The sequence below is a fragment of the Neltuma alba genome, unplaced genomic scaffold (genome assembly GCF_004799145.2).
Source record: "Neltuma alba isolate B1F8T4 unplaced genomic scaffold, ASM479914v2 tig00012926_pilon, whole genome shotgun sequence".
Lineage (NCBI taxonomy): Eukaryota > Viridiplantae > Streptophyta > Magnoliopsida > Fabales > Fabaceae > Neltuma > Neltuma alba.
The window spans coordinates 18308-42672 of record NW_021637292.1 but is presented as its reverse complement, the minus strand read 5'-3'; the positions used below and the strand labels follow the sequence as shown (position 1 = coordinate 42672).

At 33.4% G+C, this 24365-nt stretch overlaps 2 protein-coding genes across 2 annotated transcripts; one reads left to right on the top strand and one right to left on the bottom strand.

The window, feature by feature from the left end:
- Positions 1–84: 84 nt before the first annotated feature.
- Positions 85–9104, bottom strand: LOC114732702 (fatty acid amide hydrolase). Its single transcript, XM_028920041.1, has 21 exons — positions 8812–9104; positions 8259–8357; positions 8025–8134; positions 7798–7858; positions 7393–7580; positions 7164–7293; positions 6957–7034; positions 6740–6887; positions 5814–5926; positions 5640–5715; positions 4281–4352; positions 3592–3643; positions 3102–3182; positions 2929–3012; positions 2693–2796; positions 2404–2496; positions 2175–2243; positions 1338–1402; positions 1196–1257; positions 962–1057; positions 85–429 (listed from the first exon to the last, which is right to left on the bottom strand). Exons 2-21 carry the CDS (start codon positions 8335–8337, stop codon positions 367–369), a joined length of 1824 nt encoding a protein of 607 aa, XP_028775874.1. The 5' UTR covers positions 8338–8357; positions 8812–9104; the 3' UTR covers positions 85–366.
- Positions 9105–13502: 4398 nt separating this feature from the next.
- LOC114732705 (class E vacuolar protein-sorting machinery protein hse1-like) lies at positions 13503–21668 on the top strand. Its single transcript, XM_028920043.1, has 2 exons — positions 13503–13515; positions 20009–21668. Exon 2 carries the CDS (start codon positions 20033–20035, stop codon positions 21464–21466), a length of 1434 nt encoding a protein of 477 aa, XP_028775876.1. The 5' UTR covers positions 13503–13515; positions 20009–20032; the 3' UTR covers positions 21467–21668.
- Positions 21669–24365: the final 2697 nt, after the last annotated feature.

Below are 24365 nucleotides of genomic sequence, written 5' to 3'. Positions count from 1 at the left end.
AGTCTCCATGATACTCCTATCAACTTATGTATTATCACATGCACCAGGTACCTATCTTTCTACTTATACCAATGAGACACTGAATTGATAACTGTATGAAGCACAGAACAATTATTGAAGCATATTTAACAGTACCCAGGAAGAATATGATTTTTTTTTTTTTTTCCTTCGGATATGTCAAGATCCATGTTTTGTCTTGAAATTATTACAATTACTACCTGCAGAACATATTTCCTGGGAATAATGTTCATGCAATCAAGAGTATCATCCGAAGAAATGAGATGTCCAGAGAATCAAACATACTGTGCATATAATAACTCACAAATAACGGAGACTGCAGAAGCTTTAGCTTTGATAAACGCAGCTTCAGTTTGCTCTCAGAACATCATAGTATTGTACAGGTTTCTTCTTCATCTCCCCGCAGAGTTTCTGTGCGCATTAAACAGAGAAACAGATTGACCTATATTGCACGCAACGGGAAACTACGCGGTGGCCAAGAAATTGAGCTTTTTTCCCAACTACATATATTGAGATTCTCACACTGATCTCTATACTACTAAAAATGATACTTGAGGACTCAAGTTATACTATTGACAGTGCCAAATTTTAAAAGTAAAATCCTCTCAAAATGTCATAGAAATAAGCTGCTATTAGCACTTATAGAAAATGACAGTTGATGATTATTAATGTTATGACATGTTTAGAGTATGAATGGTAGATTTAAGAAGCACTAATTGTAACTTGTTTCTCCGGTCTTCGAAAAAATTTTAATTTTTACGATTCTAACAGTTAACGTTATGAGTTGCAGTCCCTTAAGTATTATTTCCCCCTTACAGTAAGGTCAGAATCTCATCTCAATATCTTTAATGATAAAAAGCTTAACATTAAAAGTCGGGCTCGCCATGAAATTATTCGTGACCCCATTAGCACCATATCATGTTATGCATAACAGAGTACGTACCTCGACGGCAGAAGCTAGACGCAGAATTGTTGCTTCCCCCCATGGTCGACCTATTAGTTGCAAACCTATTGGAAGTCCTTCTTTATCGTAACCAATCTAAACATTGAACACGTTAAATAAAGAGGGGAAACAGAATTACAGAATATAAGCAATAATCATATACTTTTTACACCAAAAGAATAAACAGTGAAGAAGAAATAGTCTCTTTTAGTAATTCACTTCACTCTCACTCACAGGTATAGTAATTGCAGGGAACCCAAGAAGATTTGCAGTGATGACAAAACGCATAAGATAACCTGAAAGCCAATCCTCGAATGAACATGTGGCTAGAGGCAAGAATAATTAGATGCAGCACTGAAGCCGAATATAAAATCACCTGTAACTGGAATATCTGTCTCGCCACTTTTGAGAGCACTAGGTGGTATTTTAGGTGCCGTCATGCTGTCAGGAAAATAAAAAGTAATTTAGTTTCTGTTTCTGGAGGATATATAATTCCAGCATCAACAAAAAAACTAAGCCTTAATCCCAAAAATAATTAGAAGTTTGATTTGGTCAGTAAGTATTTATGATTCTTCGTAACAATGATACTCAATTTCCAGAGCCCCACAACGCTGCCTATGCCTTCTTCAGTTGTAATCGTAAATTCTATAAGGGGGTCACTTACAATTCAATATTGTAGTAAAAGACCTTAATAATTAGAATGTCTCTCAAAAATAATAGAAATTAGTTACTATCGGTGCTTCTTGAAATTTCGACTCATACCCTCTAAAATTACAACCTAATTTTTCCAATGTTACAAAGTATTTTCATCCAGTAGTAGTCAAAAATCCAAAGCACCTTGCAACGTCAAGGATATTAGGTTAAAATTTTAGAGAGTATCAGTTGTAACTTTAAGAAATAATGAGAATTTATTTTTAGTCTTCAGAAAAGATTTTAGCTATTAAAGTTCTTAACTGTTAATGTTATAAGTTATTTTAAGTGTCATTCCTTGTTACATAATACATGATGGCATGAGCTCCATAAGAGGTGAACAATTAGAGAACCCAGTTCTCTTTGCAGGGAGAAGAAGGACCAAGGCGGTATGTTCCAAATTGCCGTTAGAAAGTAAAAGAACACATGAATGCTAAATTGATTCAACTCAATTTCGTAGCAAGTTGAAGGTCCATCACAATAGATTGTACTTCTATCACAATTGTTTGTTATATGTACATACCCTGTTGTTGGAGTCACAATAACATCCACTTTCTTGAAAATCTCCATATGGTAATACATGAGCCTTCGTCTGAAATGGAAAAGAGGATTAGAAGCTACATAGTTTAAATTATATTAAAGAATCTACGTGAGAAATACTTCTAACAGTGGCAGCACATGATTTTTCCATATCATTGAAAAGTGATGCATAATTTGAAGTTGAAGCTTCATAAATATCTCTCTCGCATCACCTGAGACACTGGGCTGCAACATAGTCTCCTGCTGTAAATGATCGGAAAAGCGCGACACTTGTACGGGTATCATATGTCAGCTTTGTACCTTTCCTACAACAGAAAAATTAAAATGAACATGATATGCGCGCGCGTGCGCATGGCTAGATATTGAGAGTTTCCAGTTTTGAGTGCTTTCAACAACAAATGAGAAGATTCATCCAAACAACAAATAAGCCATAATGCCTTGTTACAATCAGAGAAAATATAAGATTACTAGCTTTAAGCTTCAAAATACCCAAAAACATACCCGTCCAGACAATCAGGGTTTAGTGATGCTATGCACTCAGAGCCAATGGAAACAACATGGGCAGTGCGCATCTCATGAAGCTCTGGTACAACAATCTCTATTGTCTTCATAGGTGAGAAGATAAAAACAGAATTCAGCATTGTTTGACTCTTTCATGCTAAACCTAAAACTTGCTCTCTCTTTTCAACAAGAAAATAAATTTTAATACAATCATATGATACTGGCCATAAACTTACTTCACAACCATGGTATTTTGATAGCAGATTAAGAGCATCCTCACACTTATCAGAGATTTCTGTTGAATGCACATCATTAAACCACTGCGCAGGAATTAAAAAATATTATTTTCAAGAAAATATATCATATTATATCAGAAATACAATCAATTCTTAAAGGATCAGGTGATTACCGGAGTGTACTTTCCTAGTCGCAATGATCCCAAAGTATTCGAATCATCATAGGATAACAAGTTTGGCAAACACGGTGGTGACTTCCAAAACAAACAAAAAACGAAAAACAAATAATCATTACAGAAAAAATATTGCACAGCTTGATATCAAATAGAAAATGACAAGAACAGCTTTGCTATAATTTTAACTTCTAATACATGATCACATTTCTCGTTGACCAGGATAGTTTTCACATGAAAACCGTTATGTCCTTTGTTGGATTGCAAACACTAGCCAATATATGTCTTTTAAAAAGTGTCTCCTTCCCACTCTCCACTTCTATACCAAGAATATATGGCTCCACATAGACTTAAGCTAGCTTTTGGGCTGTTTAATTTACTGTCATGTACTTAAACCCTATGAAATCTACAATTTGAAGTTCCATGTTAAATCTCAGTCTTCTATACTTATTTTTTAAGAACGTAAATCAAAGGTTTAAAGATTAATTACCGGTCTCATCCTGATTTTGGTCGCAAGTGATGAACCCAACATTGCTGCATACCTGATCAATGATTATTAATAAAGTAAAAATTATCTACATGCAAGAGCTCCAGGCCTTTTTCTTTTTTTTTTTTTGGACTGAGCAAGAACTCCAGGGTTAGGCATATAATGTTAAAATAGGATGACATCATGATCAGGATTTTGGTTCTTCACAAAAACAATTGAGATGCTGTACCAAACAATTGGAGTGACATATGCATAAACTCTAGTCTTGATATCATTGAAGTGTTCATAATGGAAAACAAGAAAAGGGCATCACACTTTGGTCAGCTAACTCATTTGATCCTTAGATTGGAGAAAAAAATCTACTTACCACGTGCAGAAGTCATTAATGATATAGAAAATCTAGAAAATAGATATGTATGCATGCAGCTTTCAAAGTATATTTGCATGTACATGTTATGTTACTAAGAAAATTTTGCAAATTTATGAACCGTACCATTTCTTGGATGTTTTGGGTGCTAAAAAGGATAGCAGCAAAATAATTTATGGAAAGTGAGGGAAATTATACAAAAAATTTTAACATAAATAGAGGAAAGAGGAAAATTAGCTTGATTTCAAGTAATGCAAACCAGAAGCCATCAAGTCAAATGAAGAGATCGTCAAAAGACAGAGAGACAGAAATATGAATTACGCACACTAGCATGACATCCTCAACTGTTGAAGCAATGGGTCCAATAATTTCCACAGTCCCGGAATCACATAATGACCTGCAAGAAGAGTTGAAATTTCAAATATAGTCACAAATTACAGCCTTCCATAATAATATTTTATTAGTTCTTAGAGACAGAGGAAACTTCGGGGAATTCTCATTCTATGTATAATGAGATGCAATTTCTATTTAACAGCAAGAAATAAATGATTTTGACAGTCCTGGACGTTTACATAGATACAAAACAAAAGTAGAAAGAAAAACAAAATTTTCTGCATTCGAGAGGGTAGAGACTCTCAAGCGAAATAATTTGTTCCTTCACCTTTCACTCTACCTTCTAGCTCTTAAACCCAGTTAATAGCATTTCTCTGTCTTTTCTATTCCTCCCTCATAACCGTGTACCATGTGAAGTTAATTATGCGAGGAACATCTCATGGTGTGAGACCTTATCATTCCTCTCACTTCCCCCGACCTTTTTTTCTTCTTTTTTCTCTTTCTTCTTTCTGCTATATACTCTACATGGATCGATCAGATACTATATTGAAGCACATCAGTACACCAGTACCACATCTCATTCCCCTCTATGACCAAAAGTCACAAGAGATATAAATATTCTGCAAGAAAATCTTCTCTATTTTTATGGGATGTAAGAAAATATTCTTAGCGATAAGAAACATTTTATCAAATGAAAGAGTAGCATGTGCAATGGGAGAAAATCATCCTTCTATAACAAATATACAAGGGGAAAAAAAGCAGAGATAAACACCGGAGCTCTCCAATCCAGAGGATCCCCTCAAATAAATCATGACCTCAAACCCAGAGAAGTTCAGAAAAATAGACTACTCTATTCCATTAACAGAGCAATGGGAGAAACCTCTTACTAAAATTTCCTGAATTTTGTTCTGTCCATAAACCCCACAAGCCTGCATAAACATCAAATCTTCAAAGATCTTACTCTTACATTTCTTATTGCTACCATAACCTCCAAACCTGATAAAAAAGTTATCTAAGAACGCTGGACAAACTTCTTGCTTAATAAAATTGCCAACAAGTCTATTCCACAACTGAGACAACTTCACAGTGTATAACAAGATTGTTTATTTCTGACCTCCAAAATCTCATAACACATCCGAGAAATAGCTTTTTAAAACCCAATTGTCTCCAGAAGATTATTCATGCTAATTTATTGAGTATCATAGTCCAAACAAGTATTTTCACCCACATTCCTAAATAAAATTAAAGATTTTAATAGTCCTTACTATGGATTAAAATGTATTATTAAACCATAAACCTTTCATATTGGAAAATGATGTCATATGATCCATCACATGGGGTCAGAAATTACCCTTTCATGTCTGTACGTCCATATGTTGTCTTTAACCCCACTACACCACAAAGGGAAGAAGGAATGCGGACTGAACCTGCCTTTCTCATCCATTTCCAAACATTAAAATCAGCACATGGAAAAATGGGGATTAAAAAAAAAAAAATTCAATTTCACATGCTGTATTTCCACAACCTCCACCATCAGTTCCCAGGGCTGCAGAACATAGTCCAGAAGCTACAATTGCAGCAGGACCTGAAGAAGATCCACCAGTGTACCTATCAGGTGCATGAGGATTTCTTGTAGTTCTGCACTTCGAGAAAATTGAATTGAAAGACAAACCATCATGATTAAATCTTTTAAGAAGAAGATGAAACTATGAGTAGACCAAACACCACAATGCCATTGTGTGATCCATGTAGCCGAACACACTTAGTGGGATAAAGCTTGTTATTATTGTTGTTACAAATATACAAAATGAGAAAATTACTAATAACTAACATTAAAATTAGAATTAAAGTCATTGATACCTTTGATTTATTTTCTTTGCCATCTTGTATTTTGTACCTTTTCTAGTATAAAGCATTGATGTATTTGACAGTGAGGAGAGTGAACATGATGCCTAGGGAACGTATAAAACACAATTTCCTTAAAGCTGGCAATTATGGAAAATGTAATTTTCACAAGATAAACAGAAAATCCTACACTAATTTAAGCTTAGCCACCATCAAATTTTTAATTGGAAAAAATTATAACTTCTATTTATCTAGGTGATCAGTTACATTATACATGCATTTTATTCTCCAACTCCTAATGGAACAAAAGAATAACAGAACTCAAGCATTTGGCATCTTAACTTAATTACTTCTTTGCCTGATCGAGCAGAAGAATGATTGAGTTACGCCGAGATGCCAATTGCATTTCAAATAATGCTAGCAGAGACATTTCAAGACTTTGTCATAAATTTGCAAGAATTAGACTGAACAGTCTCTAGAGTTATCTGAGTTTTTCTACAGTCCCTAGAGTAATCTGAGTTTTCGTCATGGTAAAAGATCAAATTTTGATGTTGAGATGGCATACATACTTAAGCTAATCATAAATCACCTTAGATAAAGTCTCACCCATAATTAGGATTATTCCCTGTCGTTCCCATGCCCAACTCATGCATATTTGCCTTCCCCACAAATATGACACCACAGCCACGAAGCCTTGAAACACAAACGGCATCCGTCTTAACAGAGCGAACTTCATGCATCCATGTAGTAGCACCTATCAACACCATGAAATAATATTAATATTTTTTATAATAATTATTCACTAGAAGAAATATTAACTTACCCTTAGATGGATGGGGGTAGCAATCTATGTCATCCTTAATGGCCATGAAAATTCCATCCAAAATAGATAATGGATTTCCTATGCAATCAGATAAAGGTCGAAGAGGTGAGTTAGGTGATCGCATTATTGATTCCATCATATGTCAACATGATCATGCTTAAAGGATACTACTGCAACATCATCTGTATCAGAACCAAATAGTAATACCTGCTTCAAATCTGTGGGTAGATGCAGATGCCTGTCTCCTGACTTCCTCAGCATCAAAAGAGATCAGTAGTGGTTCCCGGGGTTTCTTAGCACTGATTTCCTCTATAACCGAAATGATGTTCTCCGCAACCTATATATCCAAAGCAGAATTTTTTTTTTTTTTTTTTTGCCATATAGTTATAAATGAATAAAATAAAAATGAAGTTCTCAGCAAGTGAATGCTACTAACCATAGATGGCGTTACTTTTCCTGATCGATATGCATAAGCATAATCACGTATTTTCCAGTACCGAAAGGGCAAAGAGGAACTCCCCCAGCATGCAGCAGGGTCATAATGCGGAAGACAATTCAAGGCAGCTTCAACTCGATCTTCAGGTCTCCCATCTTCATCAAGAATGACAACACCAGGCTCCTTTTCTGAAATTAGGTCATAGTATTAGATGAAGGTATAAAACATACCTCTCCAATCCAATGCAAATGATTTGAAGAAGTTATTCGTGGCACTTTTCTCTGATTTGCCATCGGTATATAGTTCTCTCAAAAACTATGAAGCTACATAATGAAAGGAAAATGAAACTGATTTCCTATATGCTCTGCGAATTAACATCAATTACAAACATGCAGAAGAAGCTACCTTGAGGTGGATATTCAGGTTTGAACATGGGTTCTTCCGGTATCACAGTGTTGCGCAACAGCTATTGATTACAAATAAGCAAAACATTTAGTCAATACTCTTCGAAACTGTCATGCTCACTTTACTCATAAACCGTAGTCCCCTTGGTGAAACTTCAAAGTTTAAACCCAGCAAATGAAAAGCATGAACATGGAACACCTATTTGGAGCCACAAAAAAAAAAACAACCTCATCGATCTTATTCGACTTCTTCAATATAGATATTATCGAAGGCCCTATCAGTGGTGTTTCAACCACCCGAACAAAGAACCTAAACAGGAATCCAGTCAAGTGTGGAGCTGCAAAACAAACAAACAAAATGCTAACGAGTATGAGCAGAATATCCAATTCATCAGCTCTTCCTTCACATCATATTATCGTTGAACTAAATCGTAAATTCAATAGAACACGAGATTCAATGACCTTGGATGCTCTCTTGTTCATATTTGACTGTGGATAAGTCAACCTGTTCCACTGGCACCATAACACGCCTTTGCCCCATTTTCAGCTGAAGAAGCACAACTGCACAAGCACTCAACACGTGAAGAAGTTGTATCTGAAATATGATCTTTGCATCATCGATAAGAAACAGAGAGAAATATTCCATCGAGCAACGACAACGTAGAGTACAAAATTACAATCACGTCACTGAGAGTAATTATTTCAAAAACAGCGCGAATTTAAAAAGAAAAAAAAAACTACTAAAATAATTTACAGCTCGGCAAGAGCTGCGAAAGAATTTTCCACTGTGAAACTTGAAAACAAGCTCAGACGACAGACAATTCAACGAACACAGAGGGCGCACAAGAAGAAAACAAATACTCCTATATCACAAATGAAAAAAAAAACAAATAGAAAATTGAACTAACTTTGAGTTCGCGACATTCAGTAATAACAGTGACAAAAACTAAGAAATTCAAATTCCGATAAGACAGACTGTCACGGACAATCAAACACCATTGCTGCGAAGACTAACCTGGAAGGGAATGCCTTCGTCTCTGAGAATTAGCGATGAAAGAAGAAGAGAGAGACTAGAGAGCAAAGTGAATTGGTCAAGGGAGGTGGTTGCTAAGAAGGAAGCATTCGTTGAAATCTAAGTGTAGAAGAAGAGATAATCGAGATTTCATTTCCATTTATAGGCAAGCCAAATCATCACTCTTCTCAGATAAAATCAACAAACAGCTCATTCGATTTCGTATTCATTAAAAATAACCGCGGAGAGACGCATATTGGTAGTTGGCGGCACTTTATTACCTAAGCTCGCTCTGGATCGGAGCCCAACGATCTCTCACGTAGAAAAAGTGCACATTTCATATTCGACGATGTGCCCAAATGAAAGAGGCAAAAATACAGTTGAGGAGTAATTGAACGACGTTTGGAAAAGAAAAAAACAACTAATTTTATGAAACATATAGAAGATTATTTTAAAAATAGTTACTCAAAATTGGGCTCGTCCGTAATTTTTAGATTACTCTAGAAAATTTATTTTGGAATTTTTTTTATTTATTTCTTATGAATCATCGCAAATGATATTTTTTGTGAAAAGAAATCATAATTGTTTTAAGACAACAAATATGATATTTAAATCAACTAAAAAAATTTATTCTGAGGAAATTTGCTTGGAAAAGTCCATTCCATTTTAATCTAAGTTAATAAAAATACAATAATTTTCTGCTTTTATTAAAAATTATATGAGTCTCAAGTAAGAAAATTAGATACAGATAGGTACCAAAAAGTTCATATTTACAAGTTATGTTTATAGGTTTTCAATTCAAGTTGCGTGATTTACAAATCAAATTTAACAAACTCCGCTTAAAAGTCAAAATTTTATACTTATAAGTCTAACTTATTTTAAAAATTTCTGGGGGATCTTTTGGCATTTAATTTTTTATTGGGATTCATGAGTAAATTTTTCTTGTTTTGAACATATATTTTGTATGTTTAAATTAATAAAGATACTTCAACAATCAATTAAGATATATTTTAAAAAAACAAATACATGTCATAGATTTTATTTTTAACAATCAGCATAAATGTACAACATGAAATCGATTGGCTGTCGCTTGGAAGATAGGAAAAGTGTCTCCTGGTCAAAAAAAGGTAGGAATTTTTCTAATTAAACTCCTACACTCTTGATTGTCACACAACCTAAATATTACATGATCCTTAATATAAAAACTACTTAACTAATTTAGGTATATTAAAAAAGCTAGTTATTTTTAACTTAATTTTTTTAAAATATCGTTTTAATCTTGATTACTCTTAAATGAAAATTCGTTTAATATATATAATTAATAGGAATACTTTAAAAAATAAATTATTAATATAGACTTGATATCTTATATTTAGAACTAAATTAAATTTTTAACTAATTTCTATATTAAAAACTGGATGTAGTTTTTTTTTTTTTAATTTAGGTGCAGATCCTCCTAGCGAAGGGTCGTATGGGATTGAGCTCAGAACTCATGAATTATACATTGACCCACCACAACTATTAGATCAGGTGGTGTGGGTTGATATAACTCACAGCTTAACAAGTTAGGCAAAAGGCCAACCCAGAATTCATCACTTTCAAAGATAGACTCAAATTTAATTACCCATTTGAGTCATTTTCTTAATTATAAATCTAAAGTGTTTTATGCCCTCCATCCTGATTTTTAAAAAAATAAAAGTCAAAATTTTATATATCATGAATACCAGGCGTTAATTAATATGATTAAGATCTCCGTCCTTCTATAATTGCGGCATTTATATAAAGCCCTGAAATAGTAGCATTTGCAATCCAACAGCCGGCCCGAACCGCAAGAATTCCACGGCAAGGGACAAGGATGACACAAAAAATAAGAGCCAATTGTCGTCGTCTTCTTATTCAACCTTTTGATTTTATAGGTTTTATCCACACTCTCCTACGTCCGTATTACCTAGGTTAGCTTCAGGTCATCAGTGAAGGTAACCTTTCAGGTCTCCGGTACTAAATATAAAAACTAATTGATTAATTTAAGTACATTAAAAAAATAAGTTAAATTAGTTATTTATAATAAATATGTATAGTATTTCTTAAAATATTCTTACTAATCAAGTATATTAGTTAGAACTATTACTATTAAAAAAATTACCCTTAAAAAATAGATAAATATAAAAAATAAAGTGGATTAGAGTTTTATATTTAGAATGAAAATAAAAATTAAATGAGGTATTATATTAAAAACCAGAAGAGGTAGTACTATACAATTGGTTGCATCATTTTCCTCCCTTCGACAATGTTTGACTGACATATAGTTTTGGGAAAATGGCAAATAAAGACCTTCGAAAATATAAAATGGCAATTTGGGTACTTCAATTCACAAAATAGCTATCAGAGATCGGGTCCTAAATTGCAATTATGAAATGTAGGAGAAAAGTCAAAAATGCCATTCCCTTTCTCTTCCTTCCGTCTCATCCCCTCCCTCTTTTTCTTTCTTCTCTTGCTCTCTCTCTCTTTGTCCTTCTCTTTGCTGCTGCTGAATCAAGATCAAAGCATTGCACTCTAGTCCTCACCTCAACCACGTCTCTCACTTCAGAATTTAGAGGGAGAGAAAGGCGTTGCTATGTTCTGATTCTTCCACCATAGCTCAAAACCCTATCTCCATTTCCACCTTCCATAGCCACAAACCTGGTGCAGCGAAGAAGGATCTGTACCTTAGAATATTTGGTAAACTTTCAGCTTGTACTATTATCTCTCGTGTAACAAAATAATATTGCGATGGTTTGTTGGATTTTGAATAGAAAATCTACTTTGAAATTATTATTCCTTGTCTCGGAGAGAGAAGGAACAGTGTAGCAAAGCATGTTGGAGCATTGTTTTATGCTTGTTTAAGATTATGTGTAATGCTTACAGAGTGTGATATTTTGCCCCTGCTTGAACTAAGTACCAAATCTGCAACATTATTTGATTCATCTTTTATCACCTTGGATATATCAGAACATTATCAATTCATTATGTTTTTCTACTGTCTAAAACAGGGCTTTATACATATCTAATAATTATCTTACCATAACTTATGAAAACTATACCAAAAACTTGAAGATACTTATACCTTATCCTTGCTTACACTCATTTTGAATTCCTCCTTCTTTCTTTACTTTGTCTTTGGTATTGTCTTTGTGAGTCAGGTAGTTATGGAGGAAATCAAGAAATGGAAATTCATGATTAACTTTCATTAGTCAATTTATCAGTTTCATGGAGAAAGTCAAAGGCTATTTTAATGTGTATGTGTCTTTTTATATATAGTTTGAACTTTTTTTTGTGTACATCCCCAGAAAACATACCAAGATCATATTGGATTTTGTCTTGCGTACAGGACAATTCTTCCAAATGGAACAAGGTGTCAAGAAATTCTTTGAGGACTATGGTTAGATTAGGAAATACATTTCAATTTGATGGTGACAAGTTCATAATCTACTCCTCCTTAAAGAATGAAAGCTTGGATGATTCATTGCATGTGAATGAGGAAGGGAAGTCAACTTTATGATGGAATGTAAGACTCAAGATTGCATGAGGTATAGCTCGTAATTAGTTTCCTTGTACAAGGGGTTCAACTCACTGAACTTGTCATTAATCTTACTAAACTTGTCATTTACTGCTTATCAGAAGTAGTTGCTGTCAGAAATCTGCAAATTTTAATTTCAACAGAGAAATTTGAAATTGTATGAAACCTTATGGGAACTTGTTATTTGCTATACTCAATTTGTCATTTGTCATAGTAAACTTGTTACTTCTTCGTAAATCAATGTGAAAATTCAATCATTTTGACAGAGAAATTTGAAATTGTGTGAAAACCTGATGGGAACTTGTCATTTGCCAAACTCACTTATCATTTGCCATAGTAAACTTGTCAGTTCGTAAGTCAATATGAAAATTCAGTCATCTTAACGAAAAAATTTGAAATTGTATGAAAATCTCATGGGAACTTGTCATTTGCCATACTCAACTTGTTATTTGCCATAGTAAACTTGTCACTTCATAAATCAATGTGAAAATTCATTCATTTTTTTTTGAAATTGTATGAAAACCTTATTGGGACTTGTCATTTGCCAAACTCAACTTGTTATTTGCCATAGTAAACTTGTCACTTCGTAAATCAATGTAGAAATTCAGTCATTTTAATGGAGAAATTTGAAATTGTATGAAAACTTTATGAGAACTTGTCATTTACCATACTCAGCTTGTCATTTATCATAGTGAACTTATCACTTCTGATAAGATTTTTATACAAGTTTACATTTCTCTTTGTAAATGATAATTTCCAGAATTCTTTGACAACAACCAGTTTTTTATAATGAAAGGAGGTAATAGTTGTTAATTCGAGTATATCAATAGGAGATGAGATTGTAGAATAAAGAGAGATTATGGAGAATGAGAGTTTTTATATGAAGAGTATTATATTAGGCTATTAGCATTACATGTTTTGCAGAAAATTAAATATGGAAGCTACACAGTTAACATGTTTTCATTTTTCCCATTGCAAATCAATGGGTTGGGAAAAACATGGAAGAACGTCACGGTTCTGAAGAAGAAGAATGAAGTCGAAGGAGAGTAGAAGAAGGAAAGAGGGGGGAGAGAGAGAAAGGAAGTCAGAAATTTACGTTTCTAATATCATAAGAGAGAGAGAGAGAGGAGAGTAGGACAAAGAGAGAGAGGAAGAGAAGAAGGAAAAAGAAAGAAATGGGTGCCGAAGAAGAAAGAGAAAAGGAAGGGCATTTTAGTCAGTCATTTGGGCTTCATTTCATAATTGCAATCTAGGACCCGGTCTCTGATAGCAATTTTATGAATTGAAGTACCCAAATTGCCATTTTATATTTTCAAGGGTCTTTATTTGCCATTTCCCCTATAGTTTTCCCCTAAATTATTAGAATAATCAAAAATTCAAAATCAAGATAATGTTGGATGTCATGTCATGCATTAATATCATATTATTCATCAATTTAATATTCAATAGGTTGGAAATATTCTGGTAAAAAAAAAATGGGTTGGAAATATTTTTAATAAAATTTTACGTGAAAGGGAAAACCATTTTGTAGATATTTATGCCTTGCCTCAATTTTTAATTTGACATCTATACAACTTTTTTCTTTCATTAAATTCTTAATTTTGCTCTGCTAACACTGTTAGCCCATGTATATAGTTGACAAAGTTGACAATGCTAACAAAACAAAGTTACAAGAACTAGAGCTACTAACAAATTAATTAAAAGATTTAATTAAAAGGAAAAAGTATAAATACTTAATTAAAAATTGGGAAAAAGAATAACCATCCGCAAAACATTTTTTCTAAATGAAATGAAGAGGTGAATAAATGAAAATAAGCATTGAAAACTAACTTTCCATTGGAGAAAGGTGGAAAACTTATATTTGAAGGTGGTCAAGAAGCTTACAAAACAAAAAAGGGCCTTCCACAAAACAGGCAAAAACAAAGCTCTTAATCGGATAGCTCTTGTGTGCCTATTTTCTCCTAACAACTGTTTTCGTCTAATCTAATTGACTGTGCTAAATAGGCCAAGAGACCGTCTAGGAGACTAGGACTCTACAAGAATATGCAAGATAACCAAATCCACGTGACCATTTCGTTCTATCTCTTTTTTTTACTGTTAAAAAAAGTAATTATTTGGTATGTAATATTACTAATTAATTCATTTTTAAACATTGTTGGGCCTAAATAGGCCCAAACATCTTGTCAAATTTGTTTTTGGTACAAATGATCTTATCAATTTCCTCTGCCAGCATTGAAATTATCTTTCCAAGGTCCAATTATTTGCAAGTGCTTCCGTTGACTTGTGGCAATTCTTTGGACTTTTTGTTTTTTTTAGCCCAGCAATGTCACGTTTTCTTCGTTCTTTTGGGCCCAGATCTGTCCCCCGCTCCTACTTGAGGTCGTCCGATCATGAAAGGACATTTTCTTTGACATTCACTCCAATTGGATATTGAATAAATCCACTTTTAAAATTTACAATATAAAAATATTATAAGAAATCATATTCATAATAAACATTGCAGCTTTAGTTAGGTTTCGTGTAACCTTTTCCTTTACCCTTTCAATATTTTTGCACGTTTAAGAGGATTTAAACGCTACAAAAAATTAGTATAATATTTGAAAAGTTTTTAAATTATTATGTAATGAATTTCAAATGAGAGACAAAGATAATATATAAAATGTACGAGGTATATTTTAGTCGTCAGTTATTTTTCTATGACACAAATTATCATCTTAGTCTTTGCTCAAGAAAAGTTCTATATGAATTAAGTCTCTAAAATTTACCGAGGTAGGTTTCATACTTTTGATGGGATTGCTTGCAAAAATGCTTACAATTTTGGGTGCCTGCAGATAAAAAATCTCACAAAAGCAATGAGATTTATATTTTTGTGCACTTCCTAGACTCTGCATTTATGTGCACAAGGAAAGAGTATTTATGTCTCTCTTGTTTATATCTCTCTCTCTTTTTTTCCCAGCAAAACGTATTTATCTCTTTAAATTCAATACTACATTTAGTCATTATTATATAATAGAAAAAAAAATTGTCGTTAAGCTATTAAATTTAGGGAGAATCTCACAAAAAAATTAAAATTCCTAAATTTTAAAATAAAAAATTTCCACAAAAATGTGTTGTTATTCACAAGTCAAGTGTTATAAAAAAAACCTATTAAAGAGTGAAAACAAAACATAATTTCAGATTTAGTAATTTCAAGCTTCTTTTTATGAGATTCGTTCGCCCTTAAATTTATTTAAAAGTTAAAAAGATCTTTTTGTCATTTAAACAATGTTTCAAAATAAAAAATAAACAAATTTGCTGATATTTAAAATCATAAATCACATATTAGGAAGCGCAAAAAAAATAAAAACTAGAAAAATTTTAAATACAAATAATATCAGAAAAATATAATTAATACTTTACTTCTTTTTTTTGGTGTAACTCAGAGTGTCGTCAAACCTCTTTAGACTTAACACTAATTTTTATCAAGCGAAAAGTGTTAAGGTTAAAACCCTCATAATAAGTTAGTTTTCTAATATTTAAACTTCTGTTTTTCTTCTTATAAGAATATGACTGTCTACTATCCCAACTATCAAGTAACTAATATTTTACTATTGACTTGTTATCAAGGTCACACGTTCATTCTAAAGGGCGTCTTATAACTTGGCAGGAAAAAAATAAATAAAGGCGCCTTATGGCAGAAACCGGAGTATTGTGCGTATGAATGATCTGTTTGGGAAGATCCCCAGCTTTCTCATCCGATGAAGCAATGTCTCACATTTACTGTGAGGTTAGAGTTGTAAACCCCACAACATTATCATAGTTGTACGATTGAATAATGCCCACCAATCGTCTAAGCCCCCTAATCTCTTGAATTTTATTGGCCAAAAAAAAAATCTCTTGAATTTAATGTGAAAACACACATGCCACTTGCCTCCCTAGTCCATCTTGAGATATGTAAAGACAACAAAATCATCCTGTACCTTCTGCTGCCGATATAATGAATCTTTTTTTTTAGATACGTAAAAATTTAAATGTTTTAAGGTTCAAAAAATACGTATAAGATACTTATAACCTACCAAATTATAGACGAATCATTAATTTTAAAGAAATAATTATTTTTATTAGACATGCTTAGCATAATTATTAATAAACTAAATAAAAGTAAACTCAGTTGTCATAAATTTATTGCCCATTTATTTACTATTCATCTAGACTTTAACTATCTTCAAATGTGTCTTGTTCCTCAAAATTTGTATGAGGCTTGTATGACTCTACACTTGTTTGTTTCGTAATAGAAGTGGGTCGGGTCCAGTATCTTATGCTCTCATGGCATGCCTGAATAAAAGGGTGTTTGGCATTTGAAAAGAGTGTATTTAAAAAATATTTTTTATAAATTGAGATAAATTTTTTTACCGTAAAATTATTTTTAAAATTATAATTAGGTGCCATCCAAACACCCCTTAAAATGATTTGAGAGCCCAGCCACAACCCATAAAAGACCAATTCAATGGGAGCCGTTGGATTGATCCAACGGAGAGGGATATAGTCACCGCACATGGTTCATGTTACATCAAATTTATCAGAAACGCGGCACTCCAATTGTAGGTTCGCTGTCACATTTGTTTGTTTGGTCAGCACTATCACAATTCTTTAATACGAGGAATCTGGAAAATTGCGAGCTCCCTTCCCCCACGCATATCTAGTACCAGTTACCAATCAGGACTAAACCTAGTAAAAAGATTAGCCTCACCTAATACGTTGAATCAATATTCAAATTTCTACAGAGAGAGAATAGAGAAATAGCATCTCAACGTGTGTTGAATAGCATTACTTTTGGTTTTTTTAAAAAAAAAAAAACTCCCAGTTGTTGAACCCGTTCGCGTCCCTATGGATCACATCCCATTGTCCTTGGGCTAAGCACATTTGCATCCATTCAATTTCCACCAATGTACTATACCTTTTGTTTATTAATGATTATATAAGATCTCTTACTACCAACAGAAGTTAAGTATAGTAGAAGTGGTTAGTCTCTCATAACGTGACGAATCAATGTTCGAATCTTCACTGAGAGAGGTGCCGGACAGTGTCTCGAATAGGATTGTTTTCAATAGAAAGATACTTATGCTTTAGCCAAAAAAAAAAAGATCTCTTACTGAATTATTTAGTGACACATTTTTCAAAAATGTTCTCATTTCTTGCACTTGTAGCTTAAAGAATGTCTTTAATTTGATCAATGATTGTTTTGAAAAATTATAAAAATTTTAACATATATTAACTTGAAGTGATTTTCTTAATTTTAAGAAAGTACTTAATACTTCCTTTGATTCAAAATATAAGCATCAAATAGCTCAATTATGCAACTCAAAAGGTTAATTAAAATTAGTTAAATATAACACATATGTTAAAAAATACAATTTACTTTTCTAAAACAACTTTATTTATGGAGAGCATAAGTGGGAGAAAAAAATGAAAAATACATTAAATAATCAGACTAATTTAAATTGTATCTTATACCCAAAAAAAAAAACCCTCTTACATATTTGATGGCTTATTGGCAATTCTAATTAATTATGGAAGCTTGAGCTAATTAGTTATACATGAATAAATATTGCTTAAGCTATTTTTTTTATGTATTAGTTTAATTGAAGCCAGTCCAATTACAATTCAGCGAGCCAATGCCTCGTTCTCGACAAGTTGATGAGAAAGATCAGAAGTGATTGGATGAAAATTTAGAAGTAATTTTATAAGGATTGAGATAAATATGTAAAAATATTTTTTTAAAGTTCTTTAAGCACTTCCCAAACACCCCCAAACAGAATCATTTGTAGGGATTCTAGATTATAATCATAGTATCAGTTTATCAATTTGATATTGGAAAAATGACCAAAAAAGATTATAATCATAGTATTATTTTATCAATTTGATATTAGAAAAATAACCCCAAAAAAAAAAGTTACTAAATGCTAGATAAGAAATTTTAACTAAAATTCGTTGTTATTTAAAAATTTAATGTTGTCAACATCAAATAAAATATTGTTATTAGGAAAATGAAAAAAAAAAGTTGAAAGTCACTAAATGTTAGATAAGAAATTTTAACCAAAATTTATTGTTATATACAAATTTAGTATTATTAACACCGGATAAAATATTGTTACCAAGCTTAATTGAAAATTTAGTATTTAGTATTTTTTTTTTTTCTTTGATATTTCAGTTTATATTAAGTTAGTATTGTTGGCCTATAAGGCCTCGATGATTATTCGCAGTGGATTTAACCTTAAAATTTTTATAAGAGTATATATTGATAGATTTTACCATGGTAAATCATAGTGGTTTAGACTTGGCAATTCATTTTTTTTTTTTTTCATGTAGCTCGATCTTAGTCAACATTCATCACACTCTTCCTCCTTTTCGTACACAAGCGCGTCACTCTCTTATCCCTTCTCACGGACCCTCACTCTCTCAATCAATACCAATGGGTCCCTTCCTCACGCCCGCTAACCAAAAAAGTCCAGCTATTCTATTAGCCGTCGGGCAGTGCTTTTCTCACCCGCAGTATCAGTTTGCTTCCCAACTCTCTCGCTCTTGTTTGGGCCACGTGTCCCCCAACAGCACCCATTACCCCCACCTTCTGCAAGTTGCAATTCGCATTTACCCCCACTGCAAGCGTGTAGTTTCTTCAAGCTCTTCTACAACCCAAAATATCTTAATTGATAATGTTTCTAAAATAATATAAAAAATTATTGCCCCATTTCAGAAGTAATCTCTAAAACATAGTTTTTTCCCCTTAATTTTTAAAAATATGCTTTTAGTTCAATCTTTTACAATTTCAAGCTTATACGTAAATCCTGATAGTTTCCACCTTTTTTTTTTTTAATTCAGTCATTCTTACTGAAAATGAGTCAATATTTCACTAAATTCCACTAGTGTAATTAATTGTTATTTAAAAATATAATGCTATTTCTAATGCTATATACACACACATATATAATAAGCTAATAAATGGGATAAAAATATGAATAATATAATTACACACAGACCATAACAAATGTCATGTGAAAATTAAAAAAAAAAACTCAAGGGTATATATAATTGTAAATTATATAGATTAAATGAAATAATTGATAAATTATAAAGACAGAATACTATATTTTTATTTTAAAATAGAAGGCTATCTGCTAAAATTACAATATGATTATAATGACACTGTTTATTTTTATTTTAATATATGTTCCTGTATACTTTAAAATGCAGCTTTTCGGCTGGCCACCATTCAGTTTGTGTTAAATATCTTTAACTCCTAGTATCAAATAACCAAATATAAACTAATAATACTATGTCAAAAAACGAATTTATAACAATATTTTTTTTACCAGGACTTATAACTATAATTTTAAAAATCAAGAAAAATAATTAAATTATAATGATGTGGATGTAATATTTCTTATCCTATATTAAAAAATTTATAATACTTTAATTAGAAGAGGTATATAGTGCCTTGAATACGTACATATATTAAAAAAAAAAAGCAATAAGAAAAAAAAGTTTACCTTGAATAAATAAATAAAAAAAATCTCCCGCAGTGTCCTCTTCCACGACAAGCTTATAACTCCATCACTCAACGAGAGGAATGGCCTCTCTCTCTTTCTCGCTAATTTGGTCCAAAAGCCCCGCAAATCTGCACAGATAACTATGGAGAATTACGCGTACCCTTCGTACCCTGACTCAGGCGAGTCGTCTCCTCGCTCCAGAGAGGTTGAATTCGAGAACCCTCCGCCGTGGGACGATCAGCAGCCGCCGCCCAATTACAAAGCTAAATTTATGTGCAGCTATGGCGGGAAGATCCAGCCTCGTAGCCACGACAATCAGCTCTCCTACGTCGGCGGCGAGACCAAGATCCTCGCCGTTGACCTCAACATCAAGTTCTCCACCATGATTTCCAAGCTCTCTGCCCTCTGCGACGGCGTTGATGTCACCTTTAAGTACCAGCTCCCCGGAGAAGAACTCGACGCCCTGATTTCCGTCACCAACGACGACGATCTAGAGCACATGATGCACGAGTACGATCGGCTGTACCGTGCTTCCGCTAAGCCCGCTCGCATGAGGCTCTTCCTCTTCCCTGCTAATACTAGCCAGACATCGAGTTTTGCCTCCGATCAGGACCGCTTCGTCGAGGCTCTCAACACGGCTCCGGGTCCGACTCCACCCGATACGGTTAAGCCGGCTCCTGTTCCTGGCAGCAACGTCGATTTCCTCTTCGGTCTGGAGAAAGGAGTACCGCCAGCGCAGCCACCGCCTGTGGCTGTTAAGTTTCATGACCCTGTTCCTGGACCTGTGGTGCCACCTCTGGAGTACCAAACAAGAGGTGGCCCTGAACGGGTCATGGGTTCGGATCCTTCTGTGAACCCGATTGAAGTTCAACGGCAGTTGCAGAGGATGCAAATTGGGGAGCATGATCAACCTGTGTATAGGAGAAAAAGCGAGGACAATTCAGCGGGAGGATATGCAGCTGGAGATTATTATGTTCAGAAATTTGCCGACAAGGCTCCTCCATCGAATTTGCCGGCCACAGCACCACCAGCTGGAGGTTATTGGCAGGAAAAGCAAGTTCATAGCGAGGGTTTTCAGCCTATGACGGCGTCAAACGGATCTGGAGGAGCAGACCAGCCGGTTTATGTTATCCCGCAGCCCGGAACTTTCTATCACGCGCCGCCGGTGGTACGTCCTCAGGCGGCACCAGCCACTCAAGGTTACTACGCAGTGCAGCGAATGGTTTCTGATGCCTACCGTGAGCAGCCAGTTTACAGCGCGTCGGCGGCGCCCCGAGCGCCATTTTCATCAGCGGCTCCGGCAACCTTGGCACCGGCTCAGCCTGTTAAACCTGGCGCTTATACAGATGGATTCAACGTGGTTCGCCCGACTGGGATGCCGGATAACTCAGCAGCGTATGCACAGGTGGCGTACGATAACTCAGCAGGGAGACAGTTTTACTACACTGCGCCGGGAGGAGTGATGCATCCGCCACAGTACCAAGGGGTTGTTCCGACGGCGGGCGCTGATATAAGACCCTCCGGAGTATCAATGGGTCAAGATCCTAAAGGGGTCAACAAGGTTTCCCAAGGTTAATTAACTCGGAGTGTTAAAACAGTTTATGTTTCTTTGGGTTAGTTATCTAATACGTACTATACTACTAGATTTTACTATTTCTTGTATACAACGTTGGACATGGAAATATTATTATTGTTATGTTGTTGAGATGTGTCTTCCTCTTGTCTTTGGCATGTAAAAATTGGCATATTTACTCTAATTCGAATTTAAATTCCCAAAATTTTTTACCTTTTAGGAAGTTAATGGATGGAATAAGCACGAGATGACCTGATAAAATCACTTGATCGAATATATATTAAGACTAGAATATCCACCATTTTTAAATCACCTATTTGCTCTTTTAAATTTTGGGAAAATTGCTAAGCAATTCCTCAAAATTCACTGTTTGAATGTAGCTAAGGACACGCGTTATTGAGCGGTGAGTACTAGAGCCGGGAAAACGGGCCGAGCCTGTCGGGCCGGTCCTTTTAGGCCCTGAAATTATGAGGGCCGGGCTTGATATTTTTCTCTTAAAATGAAACATAAGCCCTGGAGGGCTGGCCCTGGAGGGCCGAGGGCTTAAAAGGGCCGGCCCTGGAGGGCCACGGGCCGGCCCTTTTAAGCCCTTTTATATTTTTTTTATTTTTTAAATTTTTTTATATAATATTAATGTTATTAATTTTTTACATTGTTAATAATATTTCAAATATTTAGTTATTTATCATTTTAAAAGTAAATTTAGTTTTAGATAATAATTTATCCAATTAAATTTTAAAAAATGGGTTAATTTGGACTTTAATAATGATTTGATTTATATTATATGCGTTGATATTTTTAAACTATATATATATTTGATAATAGAATATTTTTATACTTATATAACTTGTGGTTCCATAATTTGAATTAGAAATTCATGAGTTTCAACAGCAATGTTTCTCACATTAAAGTAAAATAATAGTTAGATTGCAAAATTTAAAAATAAATTCTTATAAAGAAGAAAAACTTGATATTTTTGTTACGAAAGAAAAGTATACTTATGAAAAAAAGTAATTAATTATAGTGATGATGAAGTTTCAAAAGATTAATAATAGTGTTTATTTATTGCATAATTGCATTATAGATAAAACTTTTAGATGTTGTTATCTTGTTAATGAATGTTTTAGATGTTCTTAGATGTTGATGAATATTTATATATGATGATATTTTATATGTGACTTAATTTTATTTATATTTATGTCTTTTATTAATAATTTCATTGATTTATTTTTATAAAAAATATGATAAATATAAAAAATAGTATTTTTCTTAAACGGGCCAAAAGCCCGCGGGCCGGCCCTGACCCTGTAGCTTAAGGGCCGGGCCTAACAAATTGGGATATTTTTAAAATTTCAGCCCTGGAGGGCCGGCCCTTTTAAGCCCGCCAGCCCTGAAGGGCCGGCCCTGGAGGGCCGGGCCAGCCCTGATTCCCGGCTCTAGTGAGTACCCCTATAACTTTTGTTTAATTATATATGTTGTTGCAACTAGTTATGTTTAAGCAATTTTAGGCACACTTGGACAATAAATTTTATGATAAGAAAATTTCAACCCTTTTTACTAAATTCTGTTGTTTCTTCTTATTACTATTATTAGGAAAATTATTCTAAGTTAAGAAATTTCTGGTTAATTCCTTAGCAAATGTGGTAACTTGAATTTTTGGCCAATATATCAGGAATGCACGTGGGGTAGTGACTTGAATTAATGAAATCAAGTGAATAAAAATCAAAATTTGATGGTCTTCATCATACAATTTGATTTTGATCGGCATACTTGAATTAATGAAAGTTGATATTTCATATCCTTAATACAAGATTTTGTTTTACTTTTATTTTAATCCTAAATATAAGACCCCAATTCACTTTTTCTTTCATATTTATGTATTTTTTTTCTAATATAGTCCTTTTAACAATAGTAGTTCTAGTCAATACACTTGATTAATAATGATATTTTAGGAAAGATAACATATATTTATTACAGATAACTAATTTAACTTCTTTTCTTAATCTTTTTAAATTAGTTAACTAACTCTCAGAAATAGAATACTTGTGTTCAAACTTCAGATTTGACCCTTTCCCCGTACTGAAGCACGTGCTATTTTTTATTAATTTCGATTCTAATTATAAGATTTTGTTTGCAATTTATAAATGAGGTTTTATAATTAGAATGGAGATAGTATTTTCTTACTCAAATGCTATTATAAATTAAATTACATCTAGATTATCTTTTAATTGCCAACAATTTTTTTAAAATAGTAGATAAAAGAAAATTTGCATTTATCCGGATGTGGGGACAAAAAATAAATAATTGAAAAGGCAATATTACAATTAAAAAAATTCCAACAGAGACATTATTTCATGATTGACCTCCACCCTATTTGCCTTCGAAAATAATAATTGGCATCAAATTTTGGTTTCTTTTCCTGCAATAGCCTCTACTTAATCCAACAATTGTAATCCTGATAAATGTCAACATAAAAAAAAATCATCATATAAATAAGCAGTTTAAGAGTTCAATTCTAAATTTTTATATCTATATAAAGTAAATTTAATTAAAAAAGAATTTGTTATTTGCCTTCTATACATTTAAAAAAGATCGATCCTGCTGTTAATAGAAGGATACTTAAATTACAAAAGAGGTACTCCTCAGAACAATGAAATCAGGTTTAACTAGTTAACTTTGGGAGTATATTATATAAAGTTGATGTGTGATGAAAGGGATTTATAAAATAAAAAGCGAAAATTGAGAGAAAGGACAACAGCATCCGCAAGTTATGTATTTTGTTTGTGTCCATATCAAGCAGCACTTGAGTGCGTGATGAAAAGTTCCACATGAAAACAAAAAATGTAAGGATCAATTAAAAAAAAAAAAACACTTATCCACAGGTGTCACATGATCTTTGCAA

Excerpts from the sequence above, each read along its gene's own strand:
- LOC114732705 (XM_028920043.1), top strand. The coding sequence starts at position 20,033 with ATGGAGAATTACGCGTACCCTTCGTACCCTGACTCAGGCGAGTCGTCT.
- LOC114732702 (XM_028920041.1), bottom strand. The coding sequence starts at position 8,337 with ATGGGGCAAAGGCGTGTTATGGTGCCAGTGGAACAGGTTGACTTATCC. Across the intron at positions 1,258-1,337 it reads GACAGATATTCCAGTTACAG|GTTATCTTATGCGTTTTGTC; the intron begins GTGATTTTATAT and ends ATTGGCTTTCAG. Across the intron at positions 1,058-1,195 it reads TCCCTGCAATTACTATACCT|ATTGGTTACGATAAAGAAGG; the intron begins GTGAGTGAGAGT and ends TTCAATGTTTAG.